This window comes from Anguilla rostrata, chromosome 3, assembly GCF_018555375.3.
Source record: "Anguilla rostrata isolate EN2019 chromosome 3, ASM1855537v3, whole genome shotgun sequence".
NCBI classification, from domain to species: domain Eukaryota; kingdom Metazoa; phylum Chordata; class Actinopteri; order Anguilliformes; family Anguillidae; genus Anguilla; species Anguilla rostrata.
Genome location: NC_057935.1, coordinates 18,057,653 through 18,073,632, shown reverse-complemented (window position 1 = coordinate 18,073,632; position 15,980 = coordinate 18,057,653). Strand labels below are relative to the sequence as shown.

Genomic DNA, 15,980 nt, shown 5'->3' with positions numbered 1-15,980 from the left:
AGCAGATGAAACTGACTGCAGGGACAACAGTCTTGTTTAAAGAATGTAACTGCGTGATGTGTCTGATTATGTTAGAATTTGCACTTGTCACATGACTAAAATACATCTTCTTTTACTTGCTGGTGACAGTTTATGGGTGGGAAGAGAAAAGAAGGGTTAAGCAAACAGCTGAAACGGCAGATCCAAAGTCCTTGAATGTTGTAATAACGTGAATTGTGCCAGTCCAGGCAGAATGACATAAGTAATCACACCTGTATAAATATATGACTACCTTGAGTGGCTGTAGCTTTCACCTACATTTATTTTTAGAGGACACTGATTTGTACAGTGGCAGGGAAATGGAAAATGCCTTTTCATCAGAATTCTTTCAGTATTCTAGTACTGAGCTCAATTTTATTTTACCATGAACAAAACCTTTTCATGTATACTGGATTACATAACTCTGATTTTCTCTAGTGAGCATGGGTAAAATGTCTTCAGTTTTCATAAAATGTGTGTGTTTCTAGGAATATGACACTTCTAAAAAAATTTAAGGACACAATACTCTCTGTTGTACTGAAAAGTATCAGAGTTGACACTAAACATTTTGCTGTTTGATATCTTTTTTATCAGTAATGACAGCATGAATGGACATACACTGAAACCTTTTCTATTTAATTAATGAACCACAAACTGATGCAGTTATATTCCAAACTTCCATTGAAAGCAGTCAGACAGCCATCAGACTGAAAATGATTATTTAAAATATGGTAGCTCACAAACCTCTAAGCTCTTTTTTTTTTTGAAATATCTGCATGTCTCTGAGAATGACTGACTGTCTTCCATGGGTTCATTTTTGAATTAAATTATCTCAAAAGGCATATTTTGTATCACAGAGCAGCCAAATGGATATAAAAACATTTTTCTAGATTACCCATCTTTTGAGTTAAATACAGCAGCTCTGTAATTTTATTGGAGACCACTTTAGAGATTTAATGTTTTCTTGAGAAAACATTTTTGTAGAATAATGGAAACTGATTCTGCTTTATTGTGTATCCCAGGGATATCTGCCACTTCACTGATTGCACTCCTTTTCATATAAATGACAAATTTATTTAATGCACATTACAATTATGTGTGTGATTTACTATTATTATTATTATTATTATTATTGTTGTTGTTGTTGTTGTGTTTGTCTGCATGTACACAAAATGACAGCTTCCGTGACAAAAATGTATAAGTAATAAATGAACAAACAAACTGCAAGGTAATGTGTGGTTAGGATTAGAAAACCTATGGTATGGTTTAATCAACGATTAGATTATTTGTAATTATTACTTGTTTTTCTAAATGTATCATTATTATTATTATTATTATTATTATTATTACTATTACTATTATGTAATATATCAATTCTACTCCCGGTTATTAAAAATGTTTAATCTGGCAAAAAGTCCTTATTTGCAAGTTATAAAATGAATACTTCTGGAATAGAATATCTGTTCGGGAAAATGTTACTCAAGTTCAGATGGCGCCACCTAGTGACTGAAACAAGGACTGTTAGTAGTCCTGGTCTACTAGAGTTGTTTTTCTGTTTACTCAGTACTCACAAATGATAAGCTGTTGCTTACACAATTAACTCACTTGCTCTGATTTCTAAGGTCTGAAATAGTTGATGACTTTAGGTGACAATAAATATAATCAACTATGGAAATAGCATAATTAGTTTGGTTTCACTGGTGACATTTATTTATTACTAGATAACCTACAAGATACAGTGTGCTGTAGTTAAGCGATAATACGCGCTGATTACTTTAATGTTAGTCCAGTAGTAAAACAAATGTATCAACGTAAGAACCAATTCGAGCTTTTATTTTGACTTTTTTAATAATTTTTTGACCGGAAGTTTTTTGTTATTGTCGCTTGTTTCATACGCAACTATTCATATAAAGCTCCACCTACTTTATGCACCGTCCTAAGGTGTCCTGTGCATGTGCGCGTTTTAGATATACTGTTTGGCGTGTTTTATCTGAGTTACGTGGATGGTAGGCTTTCATTCTTGCTTAAGATATGGCTTCCAAATGTCATCAAGCGAGGGAAGATGATTCACAAAGAGAAAATACACTTAAAGAAGAATTAAATAAAACGGTAAGCAGCTGAGAGAAACGTCGGGGAACTCACTGCGCAACGTCTTGGCTTACTGCGTTCGAATAGTTTCATATTTGCTAGCTAACGCTAGGTTCTACCAAGCTTATCCACACAGTTACTCCAATGATTATACTTCACATGTCGGTGTTATACCATATATTTTGGACGACCCCCGCGTTATTACAGATGAAGTGCCGTGTTTGCTTATGTATGGCGTTTCTTTTATTCAGATAAAAGAACAGAAGATTGTGGTCGACGAACTGTCAAATCTGAAGAAAAACAGGGTACGGGGGATATCCGTCTCATTAATTATGTTAGCTAGACGTATGTCTGTTTGGAGAGTAAACATAATTAACAAATGAAGTGATCGTTTTCTACTCCTGTATTTGTAATTATTATCCTGTAATTGGATAAAGCCACCTGAATGACTAAGGTTGTTTAACCTATTAATAGCAGCCTATTCACCTGCTTAGGCTAATAAATGCTTTTGGTAGTTTTCTTAAAATTTTTGGTAGTTATGTTTGTCATTTATCATTAACTTGTCATTAATTTTTCATGGCAAAGTCTGTGTCTAAGTGATTGCTGAACTCACCAAATTGAATTTTGTTTTTATTATTTAATTTATTTGAATTGGTAATACCATACATGTTGATAAGACAAGCCGAAGTACTGTTGTATAGCATTTTCAGAGAATCAGAAATATATGTTTATTACTCAATATTTCTTCTGCAGAGAGTTTACGTGCAGCAGTCCAATAGCAACATTTTCTTTTTGGCTGAGAAAGGAGAGGCCCTCAGTGCCTGCAAAAGTAAGTAGACAAATCAAGCTATTCTGATGGGGTTTTTATTTGTTATTTTTGAAATTATGGGTAAAAGCCTGCAGTGTCCCTGTTTTTGATGCACAACATGACCATTAAAATGCAACTTATTTTGCTCCCTTCATCAGAGTCACTGGACAGAATGAAAAAGGATTACCAAGACATGTAGAACTAAAACACAATTTAACAGGATGTGTGGAATCTGCTGTGCGGTGAGTGCATCCTCCTCGTGTTCACCCTTGGAGACGCGCGTGTATGAAAACTTGAGAAAGAGAGGGCCCTGCTACAGTCAGGACATCAGAAAAACTATGATTACAAATAAAGGCCTATGTTACCACTGCCTGTTTTCTGCCCATGTTCTACACTTGAGAGGTCCCATGACTCCTCAGCCAGCAGAAGATGACAGTGGGAATGTGTTCCTCTGGAACGGGGAGGTATTCGGCGGTCTACCTGTGGGGCGGGAGGAAAACGACACCCAGGTTCTGGCCCAGTACCTTTCCCGTAGCGAGCAACCTGAAGAGGTCCTATCAGTCCTGTCCAGCATTCAAGGGCCCTGGGCTTTCATTTATTACCAGGCAGCCCAGCATTGCCTCTGGTTTGGCAGAGACTTCTTCGGCCGGCGGAGCCTGCTCTGGCAGTGCAGTGCTGAGGAGAGGTTGGTGGTCCTGTCGTCTGTAGCAGCCGCAGTTCCCTGTGTTGGTGACCCACAGTGGCAGGAAGTTCCAGCAGTTGGGGTTTACCGGATGAATTTAAGAGCATTGGCTGATCACGGCACGCTGACTTTAGAGGTGTACCCGTGGATTTATGCAGGCAATGTTCCTCCACCCACCGGTCACAAGTTCAAGTGGGAGGGTTTGTCCAGTTGGGCATCTGTAACAATGAATGACTCTGGACTTTTTCTTTGTGCTCCAGTTTCTTCTTTGAACAGAATGGTCACTGAGATTCTTCCTCTTACACGGCATACTTCTAACCCTCACCCCTCTGCTGAAGACTTGAATTCATTGTTGGAGTGTGGGGAAAAGAGGAAAACTGTTAGCCAGCTCATTGAAGTGTTGAGTGAGGCAGTGCGGAGGCGTGTGCAGTGTCTTCCTGGTGAAATGACAGTGCCACGACCATCCCATGAGAGAGTGGATATTGCCATACTTTTTTCTGGTGGGATCGACTCCGTGGTTCTTGCTGCATTAGCTGACCGCCACATCCCGGATGGGAAAGCTATCGATCTTCTAAACGTGGCCTTCAAACTACAGGAACCAAAGAAGCAGGAGACATCTAAAAAACATAAGGGCAACAAGTTAAAACCCATTGACACCTCTGCTGGTCCTACAGAACTTGTGGTATCCGATGCCTTTGGAGTACCTGACCGACTTACTGGCAGGGCCAGTCTGAAGGAACTGCAAGCACTAAACCCAGACCGAAGGTGGAACTTTGTTGAAATCAACGTCACCCGCGACGAGCTCCAGGAAATGAGATTGAAAAACATTAGTCATCTTGTTTATCCCCTGGAGACTGTGCTCGATGACAGCATTGGCTGTGCTGTGTGGTTTGCCGCCAGGGGAGTCGGCGCAGTGATGGAGGGCACAGAACAGAAAGCGTACACTTCCGCTGCAAAGGTCAGATATATAACCTTCCCCTTTAATGTAAACTTTTAAACCTAACATTAGTGGGAAAAAGTGGTTCTTGTGCACAACTCTCTTGGGTTCCAATGTAGTAAAACCAACTGGTTCAATAAACTATAAACCAGAATCATTTTTTCAATATTTTTGCATGTTCCACAAATCTTGCACCTGGAGTCCACCCTGGGCCGTAAATGTGTGAAATGAACGTCTGTGGAGGTCACTGGGTGAGGAGGCCTCTCTGCTGATGTGCCTTAACAGGTGGTATTGACGGGCATAGGGGCCGATGAGCAGCTGGCTGGGTACTCCCGACACCGCGTCCGCTACAACACTGCCGGCCTGGACGGCCTGGTCGAAGAGCTGGCCATGGAGCTGGAGAGAATCTCCACCCGGAACCTCGGCAGGGACGACCGGATCATCGGGGACCACGGGAAAGAAGCCAGGCAAGTGGCAAAACACTTGGGGGGACCTACTTTGTGTTGGAATTAAATCCTGGCCCTTGTTGGTGCAAAATCTTCCCAGCAGTTATCCACAGAAGGAAGGAAGCCATTTGTATGGTTTTCATAGCCTTATTACATATAACTGGTTGTAGGGCACCTGCTGCCTGCATCAGCTTGACTAACTGTCATTCTCTGGGACAAAGACTGCACTGTCCAGTTGGCGGACTGCTGAGAGAAAATTAGTTGCATGTTTGTTGCAAGCTCTGGAGCGGGTACCCAAATGCCAACCTATGTTTTTCCATATTAGTGGGGGATGTTTTGGTGATACAATGGGCATGCATTTGTGATTAGGCAGTCTGAACTGGGCTTAAAAAATTTTAAAATACAGTGGCCAAAAAGAAAAACATTGTTCTAGCTCAATTAACAATTGTAGGTTCAGCACACAGAGAGGATTATGATTGTTGTTGGTTTTTTTGGTTCAGGTTCCCCTTCTTGGATGAGAACGTGGTTAGTTTCTTGAATGGCCTGCCAGTGTGGGAGAAGGCGGATCTTTCTCTGCCTCGGGGTCTGGGGGAGAAGCTTCTACTGAGGCTGGCAGCCCGAGAGCTGGGCCTGGGTCCCTCAGCCACTTTGCCCAAAAGAGCCATGCAGTTTGGTTCCCGAATCGCCAAGCTGGAGAATGGCCGCGAAAGGGCCTCTGACAAATGTGACAGACTCCACACAGCTTAAATCGACATGCATTTTAATAATCTCTACACAGTGTAAAGTCTTTAATAAATGTTACTGAATCCATGATGGCTTAGGTTCTATAATTAATCTTCAGGTCATATTCAGATGAGCTTATCACAGAAAAACAAGGGACCCTTTTTATTTTTTTCTGCCATTTAGTTTTTATTCTGCCATTTAAAAATAAACTGAGTACTCATTTAGAACTGGCTTCATTTAGTAGTTGAAATAATATTTGAAGACATAAACTGATGTTAATATTCATTCTACTGTGTTAGAAGAACATAAACAAAACACCATTTCAGATGCATCATCACATTATTTTGTCTTGTAGACTACATTGCTCGTTGGTGGAAACATTTTACATGTCTTTTTCATACTGCTGGAATTTTTATTTTGGAGTAACATTTTTATGTTAATCACCTGAGGCCTCATTTATAAAAATGTTCTTAGATTTATACTTGAACTTAGTTTCAAGATCATTTCCGACGGTGCGCTTACGTTCGATTCATAAAAGATACTAAGCATAAAAACCTTGCTTACGCAGGTTCTAAGAAGCCCATTTGTAACTTAGGCACCTGTGATCTATAAATCTCAAATTAACATAAAATTGACGGCACCTGAACGTGCCTTCCAATCAGCGATTTGGGTTGACAAACAAAGCCAAACGGGTAGCTTGGGAGTGTGTCGCTGCTGCAGTGAACGAGGTGGGGCAGCAAAAAGCTAATGCAAAGTTCACTACAGGCTTGGACGTATATGCGTCCCAAACTGCAATGCCCCTACATAAGCAGCAGGAACATCACTTGCGTCAGGTCTAGACTTTGTGTAGAGATAAGATCATTTCCACGTCAAAGTGAGGTTTTATGAACAACTACTTGTATGTGGTTTTCTGCGTAAGTCATACTTCAGATCAAAATTGATCGTAAATCCGTTTCATAAATGAGGCCCCTGCATCACAACTGAACCTGTATCCTTCAGGTAATAAGTTCTGCTCCCTAACCACTTACGAACATTTCACGCTTGAAAGAACCTCTTTGAAAAAAATGTCAGTATAGGTAGGCAGGTTTCCCCACATGTAATCAGCCGGATACTTCATGAGCGTACACATCTTTTCTGGTCGAGCAACAAGGGTAAAAGAGTGGAGATTAAATGAAAGCCACTATTCAAAGACATCCCTATGTCCTAGGGAATCCATAGGTCAGGGATACTCAAATGTGGCCCTAAAGGGCCAGTAGTTCTGCTGGTTTTCTTTTCTATGTGATAGTTAATTGATCAATTGATGCCACTGATTGAGCAGAGATTTAACTGACCTGGCGTCCCGGGTTTAAATCAGTCCTGATTAGAGGGGGAAAATGAAAACCAGCAGTAGTACTGCCCTCAAGGGTCAGATTTTTTGTATCCTTGCCATATTTGTTCACTTATAGACCATACTTGTGTACTCTGTGCAATGACAATAAAGTTGAATCTAATCTAATCTACTTAAAGGTCTGTGAGAAGGAGGTCAGCAAAGTGTCAGCATCAATGTTTCATAGTCAGTACTACTGTACAACAACCCCTTAAAAGGATCACAGACGGACAAAGACTTAATTACGGTAAACATTGGGATGTAAATAACCAGTATTAGAAACAAAATGCATGAAATGTAAATTCACATAGTGGACTATGTTTCTTTTTTTTGTTGTCACTGTTCTTGTCTGCTTCACAAGAAGGAGGTTCTGGGTCTGAGTCCCGGGTAGCTGAATACTCTGTGTGGAGTTTACATGTTCTTCCTATGTTCATATGGGTTTCCTCCGACATTTAAAGACATGCATGTCAGGTTAGGTATATTCTGGCCATTGCCCTTGACAAAGGCACCGGCCTCAGAATTGGAGCTGGTCCCCCAGATGAGAGTATTTCCCCCTGCTCTTGCCAAATACATTTTTTAAAAATTCAACAAAATAAAGTTTTATAATTCCACGCCTATCTTTATTTAATTTAGTGTTGAGGTCTTCAATCACACATTTTATTTTAAGGCAAAATGCATTCACCCTTGATTTTGTAATTGTTGAATAAAGTCATTTTCTACTCTCAGAGGTCATCAAAAATTAACCATTTCAGAGTGATTTTTAAAAAATGTCTCTTATGGGGAACCATGCCCCTAAACCCCCCAAGAGCACTGATACTTATACTTATATAATTATATAACTAAGTCAACGATCACTCAAATTTCAGGACACAAAATATTTATTTTCAATGCTGTGAAAACTACTGCCATGTAAGACTGTTATTTGAGCAACTGGATATAAACTTCTTACTGGCTTTCATGCCTATCATAGAAACAAATTAATTTTTTATGTTTAGAATCAAATGCAAATTCACAGGACGTGACAATAGCCTTCTGATATAGTCACTTTTCTAAAAATGAACAAAGAAAATGCCACTATCATATCCACGTCTAGCATCTTTGTTTTTGTTCAGAAAGAGAAAAGTGTCCACATTCTTTGGTTTATCAGACAGGACCTAAACTTGTTGACAATCTTCCATGCATTACAGTACACCCTTTTGGTAGCGATGGATAGGCTTCTTGGCATAGCCGTGTCCATGCACCTGCAGTGATTGTTACCGAACTACATTCTGTCAGAAAGTGCTTGGATAATGTTTATGCAAGAAAAAACAAGTCAAAGTGAGCCTTTGAAAATCTTAATTCTCTCATATAAAATTAAACTGAACAATTATATTTATAATACAGCATTATGGTTCATTGAAAAGTTGAAATAATATTTGAAGATTCTACTGAATTAGGACAATTATTTGACAATTGTTCTTTTTTGGGATAATGCATGTTAATCACCTGCCTGAAGGTTATAATGTCGAACTCATATCGAAAACTGAAACTGGATTCCTGAGGTATTAATCTCCACTCCCTAACCACTATACAATACCACAGCCATAGTCTACTGCCAGTAAGATTTCACACCTGAAAGACGCTCTTTGAAAAATGTGTCACATTCAATATACGAAGGCAGGTTTCCCACATCAAATCGGCCGGATACTTCATGAACATACACAGGCTTTCTGGTGGCAGAGAAAGGAGAAGAATGGAGATTAAATAAAAGCCACTAATCAAAGGATCTATTTGCATTTTGTCTTGAGCGGGGAAAAAAAAGCAAGACACAAACAAAAAGCCCCCCATCCCTGCCCCCTAGCACTCACACTTTTGTACCAATTTGAGGTGGAGATTTTATGGCTTTAGGTTATATTTTTGAGGTTATATGTTTCTCACTTTGGAGTTTGTTATGTACAGTACATAATCTATGTCGTCAGAATTTTGGTTCTTGGTTATAGTAGGTAACTTGCACAAGTGATTCAGGGATGTTGCATCTGTACTCACTGGTCTGGGAATGTTGTTGACCAGGTCTGGCATGATAGCTCATATTAATTGGATAAAAAAGCCTCTGTTCTCCTACATTTTACATCACTCTGGATAAGAAAATCCAAATGGATGTAATTCAATGTTTTTCTGAAGTAGTACCTTGGTATCAGCCAAGACAAAAAGTTTCCAGGTGCGTCTTTCTCTTCAATAGGCTTGGCCTGTCAAATGTGAGCATCACAGATTATGCTTAATCATGACACGGATATAAAAAGTAGCAATGTGACCGATCACAAGACATTTTTACCTTCTTTTCATGGATGAACTCATCCAGAAGTGGAATGCTTTTCTTTGAGAACAAATAAAAGCAGGGGCACTGCAGACAAAGCGACATGGTTAAGGACGATGCATCATGTGGGTAAATGTGACTATTTTCTCATAGAACATGCGCAATATTGCAGCTGGATTATAAAGTGCATGGGAATGTGTCAGAGCAAAATCATGAAATGGTAAAGGTTGTGACTTACTGCTCTCCGTGAGTTTGTTTCAGAGGGGTTGGGCTTCTCCTTCATGTAGCAAACCCGTAGGTCTTCATCCACTTCTAGAATACCATACTTCAAAGTCTCTGTGAAGGAGAGGAACAAAGAGTTGGTATTCATGTATCATCACCAGTGCCACTGTGCAACAACCCTTAACAAGCATCAGACATCACTGAGTTCTCAGTTCTCACTTAGATATAAATCACCAACATTAGAAGCAAAATGTATAAAATGAAAATTGACTTACTTTGGTGGACTGTATAATGAAATTTTTGTTGTTTTCACTCACCCTCATCTTTACACTGATAGGACAGCACCAAATTACTATCATCACATTTTTCCATTCGATGGAAAAACTCATTCGTGAATCTGGAGAGACTGAAATCCTCCTTGAATAAGGTGTCCCTGTGGGAATTACAATTTTTTTGTAAACTTATGTTCAATAATGGCTTTATTACACAATGCACTACAAAATCCATTTAAATTCACAGCATACCAGCAGAAATGGGGATTGTATCATGCAGAGATGCATCCTCACATTGAATGCCTACCCTCCGATAACTATAACGTGGTCCTCTATTCGAAAATGTTTGACTGTGAGCTGAAGACATGCTACAGCACCAAGGCGTTCCTGGAATGAAAATGTGCAATTGTAGCAAAACATAACAAAAAAGGTAACATATTGAGCAGATTTCGTAAGTAGTAATCTGAGACTGCTAAATCAATTCTACAGTGGGGTTTTAACACAGATTTCAGAGAGTACCAACCTCATTTTTTTGTGTTCCATCACTAAGGACTCTGACATTTGGAAATGGCCGTGCCCACTCCTCAAATATGTTATGGTAAAGTTGGTTGGTCTGTTGAGGGGAAGTTAATAAATTTAATGCCTTCACCATTTCAGTCAAACCACAGAATATAAACTAACGTGCAAGGTTCCAAGGAAAATACTTTTGAAGGAGGAATATTGGAATTTAGTTTTGTGAACGATTTACACGTAACAGTTTTGCTGTGAAATCACTTTCCCCCTTTTCATTGCACAATTGCATGGGTGCTCTATTGTATTGCATCTGGATCCGATAATAGTTAGGGGGCTGTGAAGGGGTGAGCTGTTTGACTTGATCCAATTTGCATCACTAAGTATTTGCTAATGACTGAGATGCTATATACTCACGACAACAAAGATGGTATCCACACACCCACTTGTGTTAAATGCATTAACCCAGTGAGATATTAAAGCACAGTTTCCCACAGGAAGCATCGGTTTGGGGATTCCGATGAGGTGTTGGAACTTTCCGGTTGTATCATTTTCGACATCTCTCTGCAATCGTGTTCCGTAGCCCGCGGCCAGAATAACGGCTTTCATTATCGTATTGCGCAGAAGAGCATGTAGCTAGCCTGTTATCTAGCGTTAGCTTGCTATATGTTGCAGGGAGTTAATATTATATTATCAAAGTATGCTTTTAAGCTAGTTACCCATGCGGTTACCCAACCAGCTAACAAGGTATACTGCAACGCGACTTCTTACTTATAGATAAACATTTAGGTTGCATTATGAGCCTTTCGCGTCCGAGCATGAAAACTACTTGTCCTGATTTCTGCTTCCGTACAGACCTTGAGCCTGGCGAACGTCACCAAAGTACACGTTTACAATCCAAGGGGCCACCTTTCAGTTCTCAACTCTTCTCCCCTGAGCATCCAATTTTAATTTTTAAATGCATGGAAATTAAGACAAAGTCAGTTTTTTTTTCAGTGTATTAATATTTTTAAACTTTTGATGATGCTTTTGTTATCTACTTGAAGATTCTATTGTAATATTCAATACTGTTTTTAAATATAAGCTATAGTTATTGAAAATGTAATTCTTGAAGTTTAAATAAAGTTGTAAAAAAAAAAGTTCTCAACCTCACCACCGGATATAATGTCGCCCTCTGGTGATTTGCGTTCAAAAAGCCAATTTCCCACTGAACAAATTCAGTGCAATTTCCCCATTGGAGTCCATTTATTTTTTCCAGCAAAATAAAAATGCTTGCAATCATATGTGTGTTTATTCTGTGCAATATATTAAAAATACATTTTATTTTTCAGAGGTCAAATATGTTTTTCTTACCACACCAATAAATATATTATTTATTTATTTTGGCTACATCATATTTTCATGCCATAGTTTCATATTAACCTGTCTGCCTAACTGACTTGCTACAACTTCTAACCCCATCCCTTAAAGTAATCGCTTGGAACAGTTTTTATGTCAGAGTGTTGAATATGGGGGTCTTCTTGTAGCAAAAGTCACAAGTATGTAAATGAGCTAGACATGTATTTCTGTGCATCAATTTTTATTTACATATGAAAGATAAAAACCACACACAAAAAAAAAAAATTTTCATTGGCTTATCTTCAGTTTTAATGGTGGTACTTTAATCTCCGCCTCCTTCACCTGCCCAGTTATGTCTGTGCCGAAAGGTGCCCTGGAACACAAAACACAGCGCTCAAAACCTCACCCTCTACTGCTTCAAGTCAGGTTCTCATACCCCTGTGTTCACTGGTTTAACATGGGCACTATATACACAAGACTGTAAGCAATATTTTCCAATCAACTGAAGGCCATGCAAAGTAAATCCACCAAAATCTCATTGTCGGTCCAAGGCAGTGGTTCCCAACCATGTTCCTGGAGATCTACCAGCCTGTGTGCTTTTCATTTCAGCCCTAATTTGGCACACCTGATTCTACTAATTAGCAGCTCAACAAGATCTCTAGCTGTTGAATGAGGTGTGCTTTGTTAGGGTTGGAGTGAAAAACTACAGGGCAGCAGATCTCCAGGAACCAGTGGCCCAAGGGGGCCTGAGACTTACTTAGGTTCATATCTGATATTAGCAGTGTGTGCCACTATCCCCTTTCCTTTTCTTAGCTTTTCAACCCCATTCCTGCAGACAAAAGAGAAAGAAAACATGCTGGAGGTGGGATCTCTATGGTTTATGCAGACTTTAGAAAAGTACATTTCATTGACTTACCATGCAATCATGACTCCATTGTCAGTGCACAACTTTGCTGGGGGACAGTGTAAATCCAATCCGGTTGCATCTGTGACAATTTGCAAAGTCTTTCTAATATACTGATTGCAGGCCACTCCTCCAGATACTACCTGGAAAGGAAATGGTTCAAGAAACATTGCACTTTTTAAGTATTGGGTAAATAGGGAGCCTTTCCAATGATAACATGTCCATATTTAATGACACTGAACAATGCACCTACTGGAAGCATTAGTTATTTGGATTTCTAAAAATGGAGCTACAAAATACAGTTGTATACTAAACAGTAAATGAAAAATACAGTTGTGCACCTTATATGACACAGGTCAACAAATAAAAAAGGAAAAAGATATGAGAAATTGTCTCACCAGAGATGGGCTGTTTTGAGGTAACAGCCCTTTTGCTTTGCAAAAAAGGATAGCTCGATGGGTGCGCTTGGCAATGTGAGAGGCCACAGTGTACTGAGCCGCTGCAGCTATGTCACTTACACATGAGAGTATCTCCCCCGGCTGGATACCTGTAAATCAAAAGCAAATTACCATAGATTTAGTCTCTCAGAGTTAAGGACACTCTTAGTAGTAAGAGTTGTTTCTTAGTATTTTTAAAATACCAATTTTTCTTTAATGCCCTGTGGAATTTCTGTAATACACTACATGACCGAAAGTATCTAAACAACCCTAGGCCTGGGGCTGTTTTTCATGATTTGGGCTAGGCTCCTTAGTTCCAGTGAAGGGAAATCTTAATGCTACACCATACAATGACATTCTAGATGATTCTGTGCTTCCCCGACAATATGGGGAAGGCCCTTTCTGGTTTCAGCAAGACAATGGCCCCGGGCACACAGCAAGATGGTTTTGTCAAGAACAATGTGGAAGAACTTAAATGGCCTGCACAGACCCCATCAAACACCTTTGGGACCAATTGGAAAGCCGACTGTGAGCCAGGCCCAACTGCCCAATCAGTGCCCAATGTCAATAATGCTATTCTGGTGGCTGAATGGAAGCAAATCCCTATAGCAATGCTCCAGCATCTACTATAATACCTTCCCAGAAGAGTGGAGGTTGTTATAGCAGCAAAGGGTGGACCAACTCTACCACATTAATGGCCATAATTTTGGATGAGATGTTGGATGTCAGGTGTTCACATACTTTTGGCCATGTACTGTATTTCTGAAAGTTGCACTGGCCTGGAAAGATGGCTGCTATGGTGTTAAGCCTTGGCTTGCTTCACAGTCACAAAATGGCATCTTTTCAATTTACACTATGTGCCTTATTGGCTGAAAAAGCATCACAAGTACTATGGCTCAACATTTTCCAATTTACTTTCCATTCCCTATTCATTCTCTATGATAATTGTTTCCCAAAAAACTTTGGGAAACTGTTTGGAATTTCAAAAAGCTTTGAACTAGCACATCGCTCTGAACCAAGCTAAATAAGTTGGAATGGCAATTATAGCTTAAGAGGTGTAGGAGGAGCAGTGTGCAGAAATTTAGGCGGAAAGAAAATAAGAAGTATGCAAGAGAACAGGCGGTGGGTTGCTGAACCAACCATACCAATAACAAAATCAGGTAAAGGAGCACAAATTTGGCAAAAGTGTCTAAAGACAGAGATTGCCAGTGCATCATAGATATGCCTTAGCATGATTATTTTATATTTTCAAGGTAAAAATCCTGCACAGTATACCTTTAATCTTTAATCCTAATATAACACAGGGGGCAAACCTCAACTGCACCATGTTTATTTGGTGCCAAACTCAATCTGTTTTGGAATATTCCATCACAACTGTACGTTCTTACACTGCAACATCATGTGTCAGTCTGGAAAGCAGACTAGCCCATGCACAAGTTGCTGGATTCAGAGCATGCTACAAAAGGTGGAAATATCCAAGGGGTTCAAAGATCAAAACTATTTAAGTGTTAATTTGATATCAATTTATGGTGTGAATAATAATTTTACCTTCATCCTCCTCTTTTTTGCTTATCACCTGTGTTACCTGGTTTCGGAAACCAGCGAAAGAGAAATTGCAATCATAATGCTGCCCCATGGGAGACTTAAAGTGGAACTTTAGCCTGTTGCCCTCTTGGGCCATCAGCTCGATAGCTTGTCCCCCGCTCAAAGTGGAGCACTTCGGATGTTTCACGAGAGACAATCTTCTTGCTACCTGCAAATCCGAACAAATGGGTACATTACAATTAACAAAAAATAAAAATAAAAAATTGTTACAGTTGTACTGCACCTAACCTTATCTAATGTGTCTCCTGGTGCTTCATCCAATGCCTGTCCCAAGAGGAGAAAGTCATCGATGTCTCTGGCCACAGCCAGGAGGCAGTGTCCTCCTGAGATTAACAGAACCAGAAATGGAAATGGCACCGACTGGATCATCCTGACTGTTAGAGCATGGGCCTCCATATGGTGGATGGGGATGAAGGGCATCTTGTGCTCCTGAATAAAGTTCAAACTGTATTGCAGACCAATTCCTAGGCTCAGGGCAAGACCAGGCTTCACTGTGGTCGCCACGGCAGACAGATCTCTTGGCGCAATTCCGCTCTTGTCGAGGGCTTCTTGGACGACGCGAGCTATGTTCTCTTTGTGCAGTCTCTGGGCGACCACAGGAATAATTCCCCCTGTTCTGAAAGAATTCTTAGTGAAGAAAACTTTTTTTCAATGTAATAACATTTATTAGCACGGAGGTCAGGTTTAAAATGTACACAAAATGAATGACTCATTTTTCATAATAAATGCTGATGGACCTATACAAACAAATACCTACTTTAAGTGCACATCTTTCTGGGTATGTGAAGACTCCCCAAGTATCCGGCCAGTTTCGTCCATAACAGCGGCTCCTGTGTCATCACAGCTAGTTTCTATGCCCAAGACCAGTCTGGTGTCAAGTGGTCCAGTACACGCTCTTTTGCATAATAAAACGTTACGTCTTAACATACTTTGACATGAGCCAGACACCACAAATGTTAATCGCTTTATGATGAATAGCATGCTTTTTCTAACTATGCTCGTATTCGTGCGCACTTGTTTTGAATTGCATAGCTAGCTAGCATTCAGGAATATGCAATAAAAAAAACATTGCGAGAAAGTGCAACAAGCCAGGAAAATCGTTCACATTTTCGGCTACATCACTTCATTATACGAAAGACGAGCGATCACAATATATGGTGTGCATTTCATTATTATTCTTTTTACGACCACGACCCTTGTTTTCAAGCCACATATACAACTTCAAGTTTCCCAGGCTACTGCTAAATTCCGTGTGCTTCTTCTTCGGTTTTAATGCATTTCTTGATTACGTGCATACCGCCATCTGCTGACACGGAGTGTGTATTGTATCC

The 15,980-nt window shown here is 39.8% G+C and overlaps 4 protein-coding genes across 6 annotated transcripts; 2 read left to right on the top strand and 2 right to left on the bottom strand.

Moving 5' to 3' along the window:
* The first annotated feature begins 1,932 nt into the window (after positions 1 to 1,932).
* Positions 1,933 to 3,282, top strand: LOC135250382 (ASNSD1 upstream open reading frame protein-like). Its single transcript, XM_064326602.1, has 4 exons — positions 1,933 to 2,127; positions 2,358 to 2,411; positions 2,860 to 2,935; positions 3,073 to 3,282. Exons 1-4 carry the CDS (start codon positions 2,050 to 2,052, stop codon positions 3,111 to 3,113), a joined length of 249 nt encoding a protein of 82 aa, XP_064182672.1. The 5' UTR covers positions 1,933 to 2,049; the 3' UTR covers positions 3,114 to 3,282.
* asnsd1 (asparagine synthetase domain containing 1) lies at positions 3,136 to 5,789 on the top strand. 2 transcript variants are annotated; one of them, XM_064326595.1, is made up of 4 exons: positions 3,136 to 3,715; positions 3,857 to 4,554; positions 4,819 to 5,000; positions 5,480 to 5,789. In XM_064326595.1, the coding sequence occupies exons 1-4, from the start codon at positions 3,136 to 3,138 to the stop codon at positions 5,724 to 5,726; spliced, it is 1,707 nt and encodes a 568-aa protein (XP_064182665.1). In that variant the 3' UTR covers positions 5,727 to 5,789. The 2 variants fall into 2 exon arrangements, with proteins under 2 accessions (XP_064182665.1, XP_064182664.1); XM_064326594.1 differs by having other exon boundaries at positions 3,136 to 4,554.
* A 2,139-nt stretch (positions 5,790 to 7,928) lies between these two features.
* Positions 7,929 to 11,786, bottom strand: zgc:136439 (uncharacterized protein LOC678627 homolog). Its single transcript, XM_064326598.1, has 8 exons — positions 10,783 to 11,786; positions 10,379 to 10,468; positions 10,163 to 10,242; positions 9,901 to 10,016; positions 9,600 to 9,697; positions 9,380 to 9,448; positions 9,235 to 9,293; positions 7,929 to 8,777 (listed from the first exon to the last, which is right to left on the bottom strand). Exons 1-8 carry the CDS (start codon positions 10,972 to 10,974, stop codon positions 8,657 to 8,659), a joined length of 825 nt encoding a protein of 274 aa, XP_064182668.1. The 5' UTR covers positions 10,975 to 11,786; the 3' UTR covers positions 7,929 to 8,656.
* Positions 11,787 to 11,927: 141 nt separating this feature from the next.
* osgepl1 (O-sialoglycoprotein endopeptidase-like 1) lies at positions 11,928 to 15,922 on the bottom strand. 2 transcript variants are annotated; one of them, XM_064326596.1, is made up of 7 exons: positions 15,407 to 15,922; positions 14,878 to 15,265; positions 14,593 to 14,797; positions 13,006 to 13,154; positions 12,620 to 12,750; positions 12,461 to 12,532; positions 11,928 to 12,076 (listed from the first exon to the last, which is right to left on the bottom strand). In XM_064326596.1, exons 1-7 carry the CDS (start codon positions 15,628 to 15,630, stop codon positions 11,992 to 11,994), a joined length of 1,254 nt encoding a protein of 417 aa, XP_064182666.1. In that variant the 5' UTR covers positions 15,631 to 15,922; the 3' UTR covers positions 11,928 to 11,991. The 2 variants fall into 2 exon arrangements, with proteins under 2 accessions (XP_064182666.1, XP_064182667.1); XM_064326597.1 differs by having other exon boundaries at positions 14,878 to 15,260.
* Positions 15,923 to 15,980: the final 58 nt, after the last annotated feature.

Bases quoted from the DNA above. Each gene is read 5' to 3' on its own strand.
- LOC135250382 (XM_064326602.1), top strand. From the start codon at position 2,050: ATGGCTTCCAAATGTCATCAAGCGAGGGAAGATGATTCACAAAGAGAA. The intron at 2,128-2,357 runs GTAAGCAGCTGA...TCTTTTATTCAG, and splicing joins AAGAAGAATTAAATAAAACG to ATAAAAGAACAGAAGATTGT. The intron at 2,412-2,859 runs GTACGGGGGATA...TTTCTTCTGCAG, and splicing joins CAAATCTGAAGAAAAACAGG to AGAGTTTACGTGCAGCAGTC.
- zgc:136439 (XM_064326598.1), bottom strand. From the start codon at position 10,974: ATGAAAGCCGTTATTCTGGCCGCGGGCTACGGAACACGATTGCAGAGA. The intron at 10,469-10,782 runs GTGAGTATATAG...TCCCCTCAACAG, and splicing joins TGGATACCATCTTTGTTGTC to ACCAACCAACTTTACCATAA. The intron at 10,243-10,378 runs GTTGGTACTCTC...TTTTCATTCCAG, and splicing joins ATGGAACACAAAAAAATGAG to GAACGCCTTGGTGCTGTAGC.
- osgepl1 (XM_064326596.1), bottom strand. From the start codon at position 15,630: ATGCTATTCATCATAAAGCGATTAACATTTGTGGTGTCTGGCTCATGT. The intron at 12,751-13,005 runs GTGAGACAATTT...TTTCCTTTCCAG, and splicing joins CTCAAAACAGCCCATCTCTG to GTAGTATCTGGAGGAGTGGC. The intron at 12,077-12,460 runs GTAAGTCTCAGG...TTTGTGTTCCAG, and splicing joins AATATCAGATATGAACCTAA to GGCACCTTTCGGCACAGACA.
- asnsd1 (XM_064326594.1), top strand. From the start codon at position 3,136: ATGTGTGGAATCTGCTGTGCGGTGAGTGCATCCTCCTCGTGTTCACCC. The intron at 4,555-4,818 runs GTCAGATATATA...GTGCCTTAACAG, and splicing joins CGTACACTTCCGCTGCAAAG to GTGGTATTGACGGGCATAGG. The intron at 5,001-5,479 runs GCAAGTGGCAAA...TTTTTGGTTCAG, and splicing joins GACCACGGGAAAGAAGCCAG to GTTCCCCTTCTTGGATGAGA.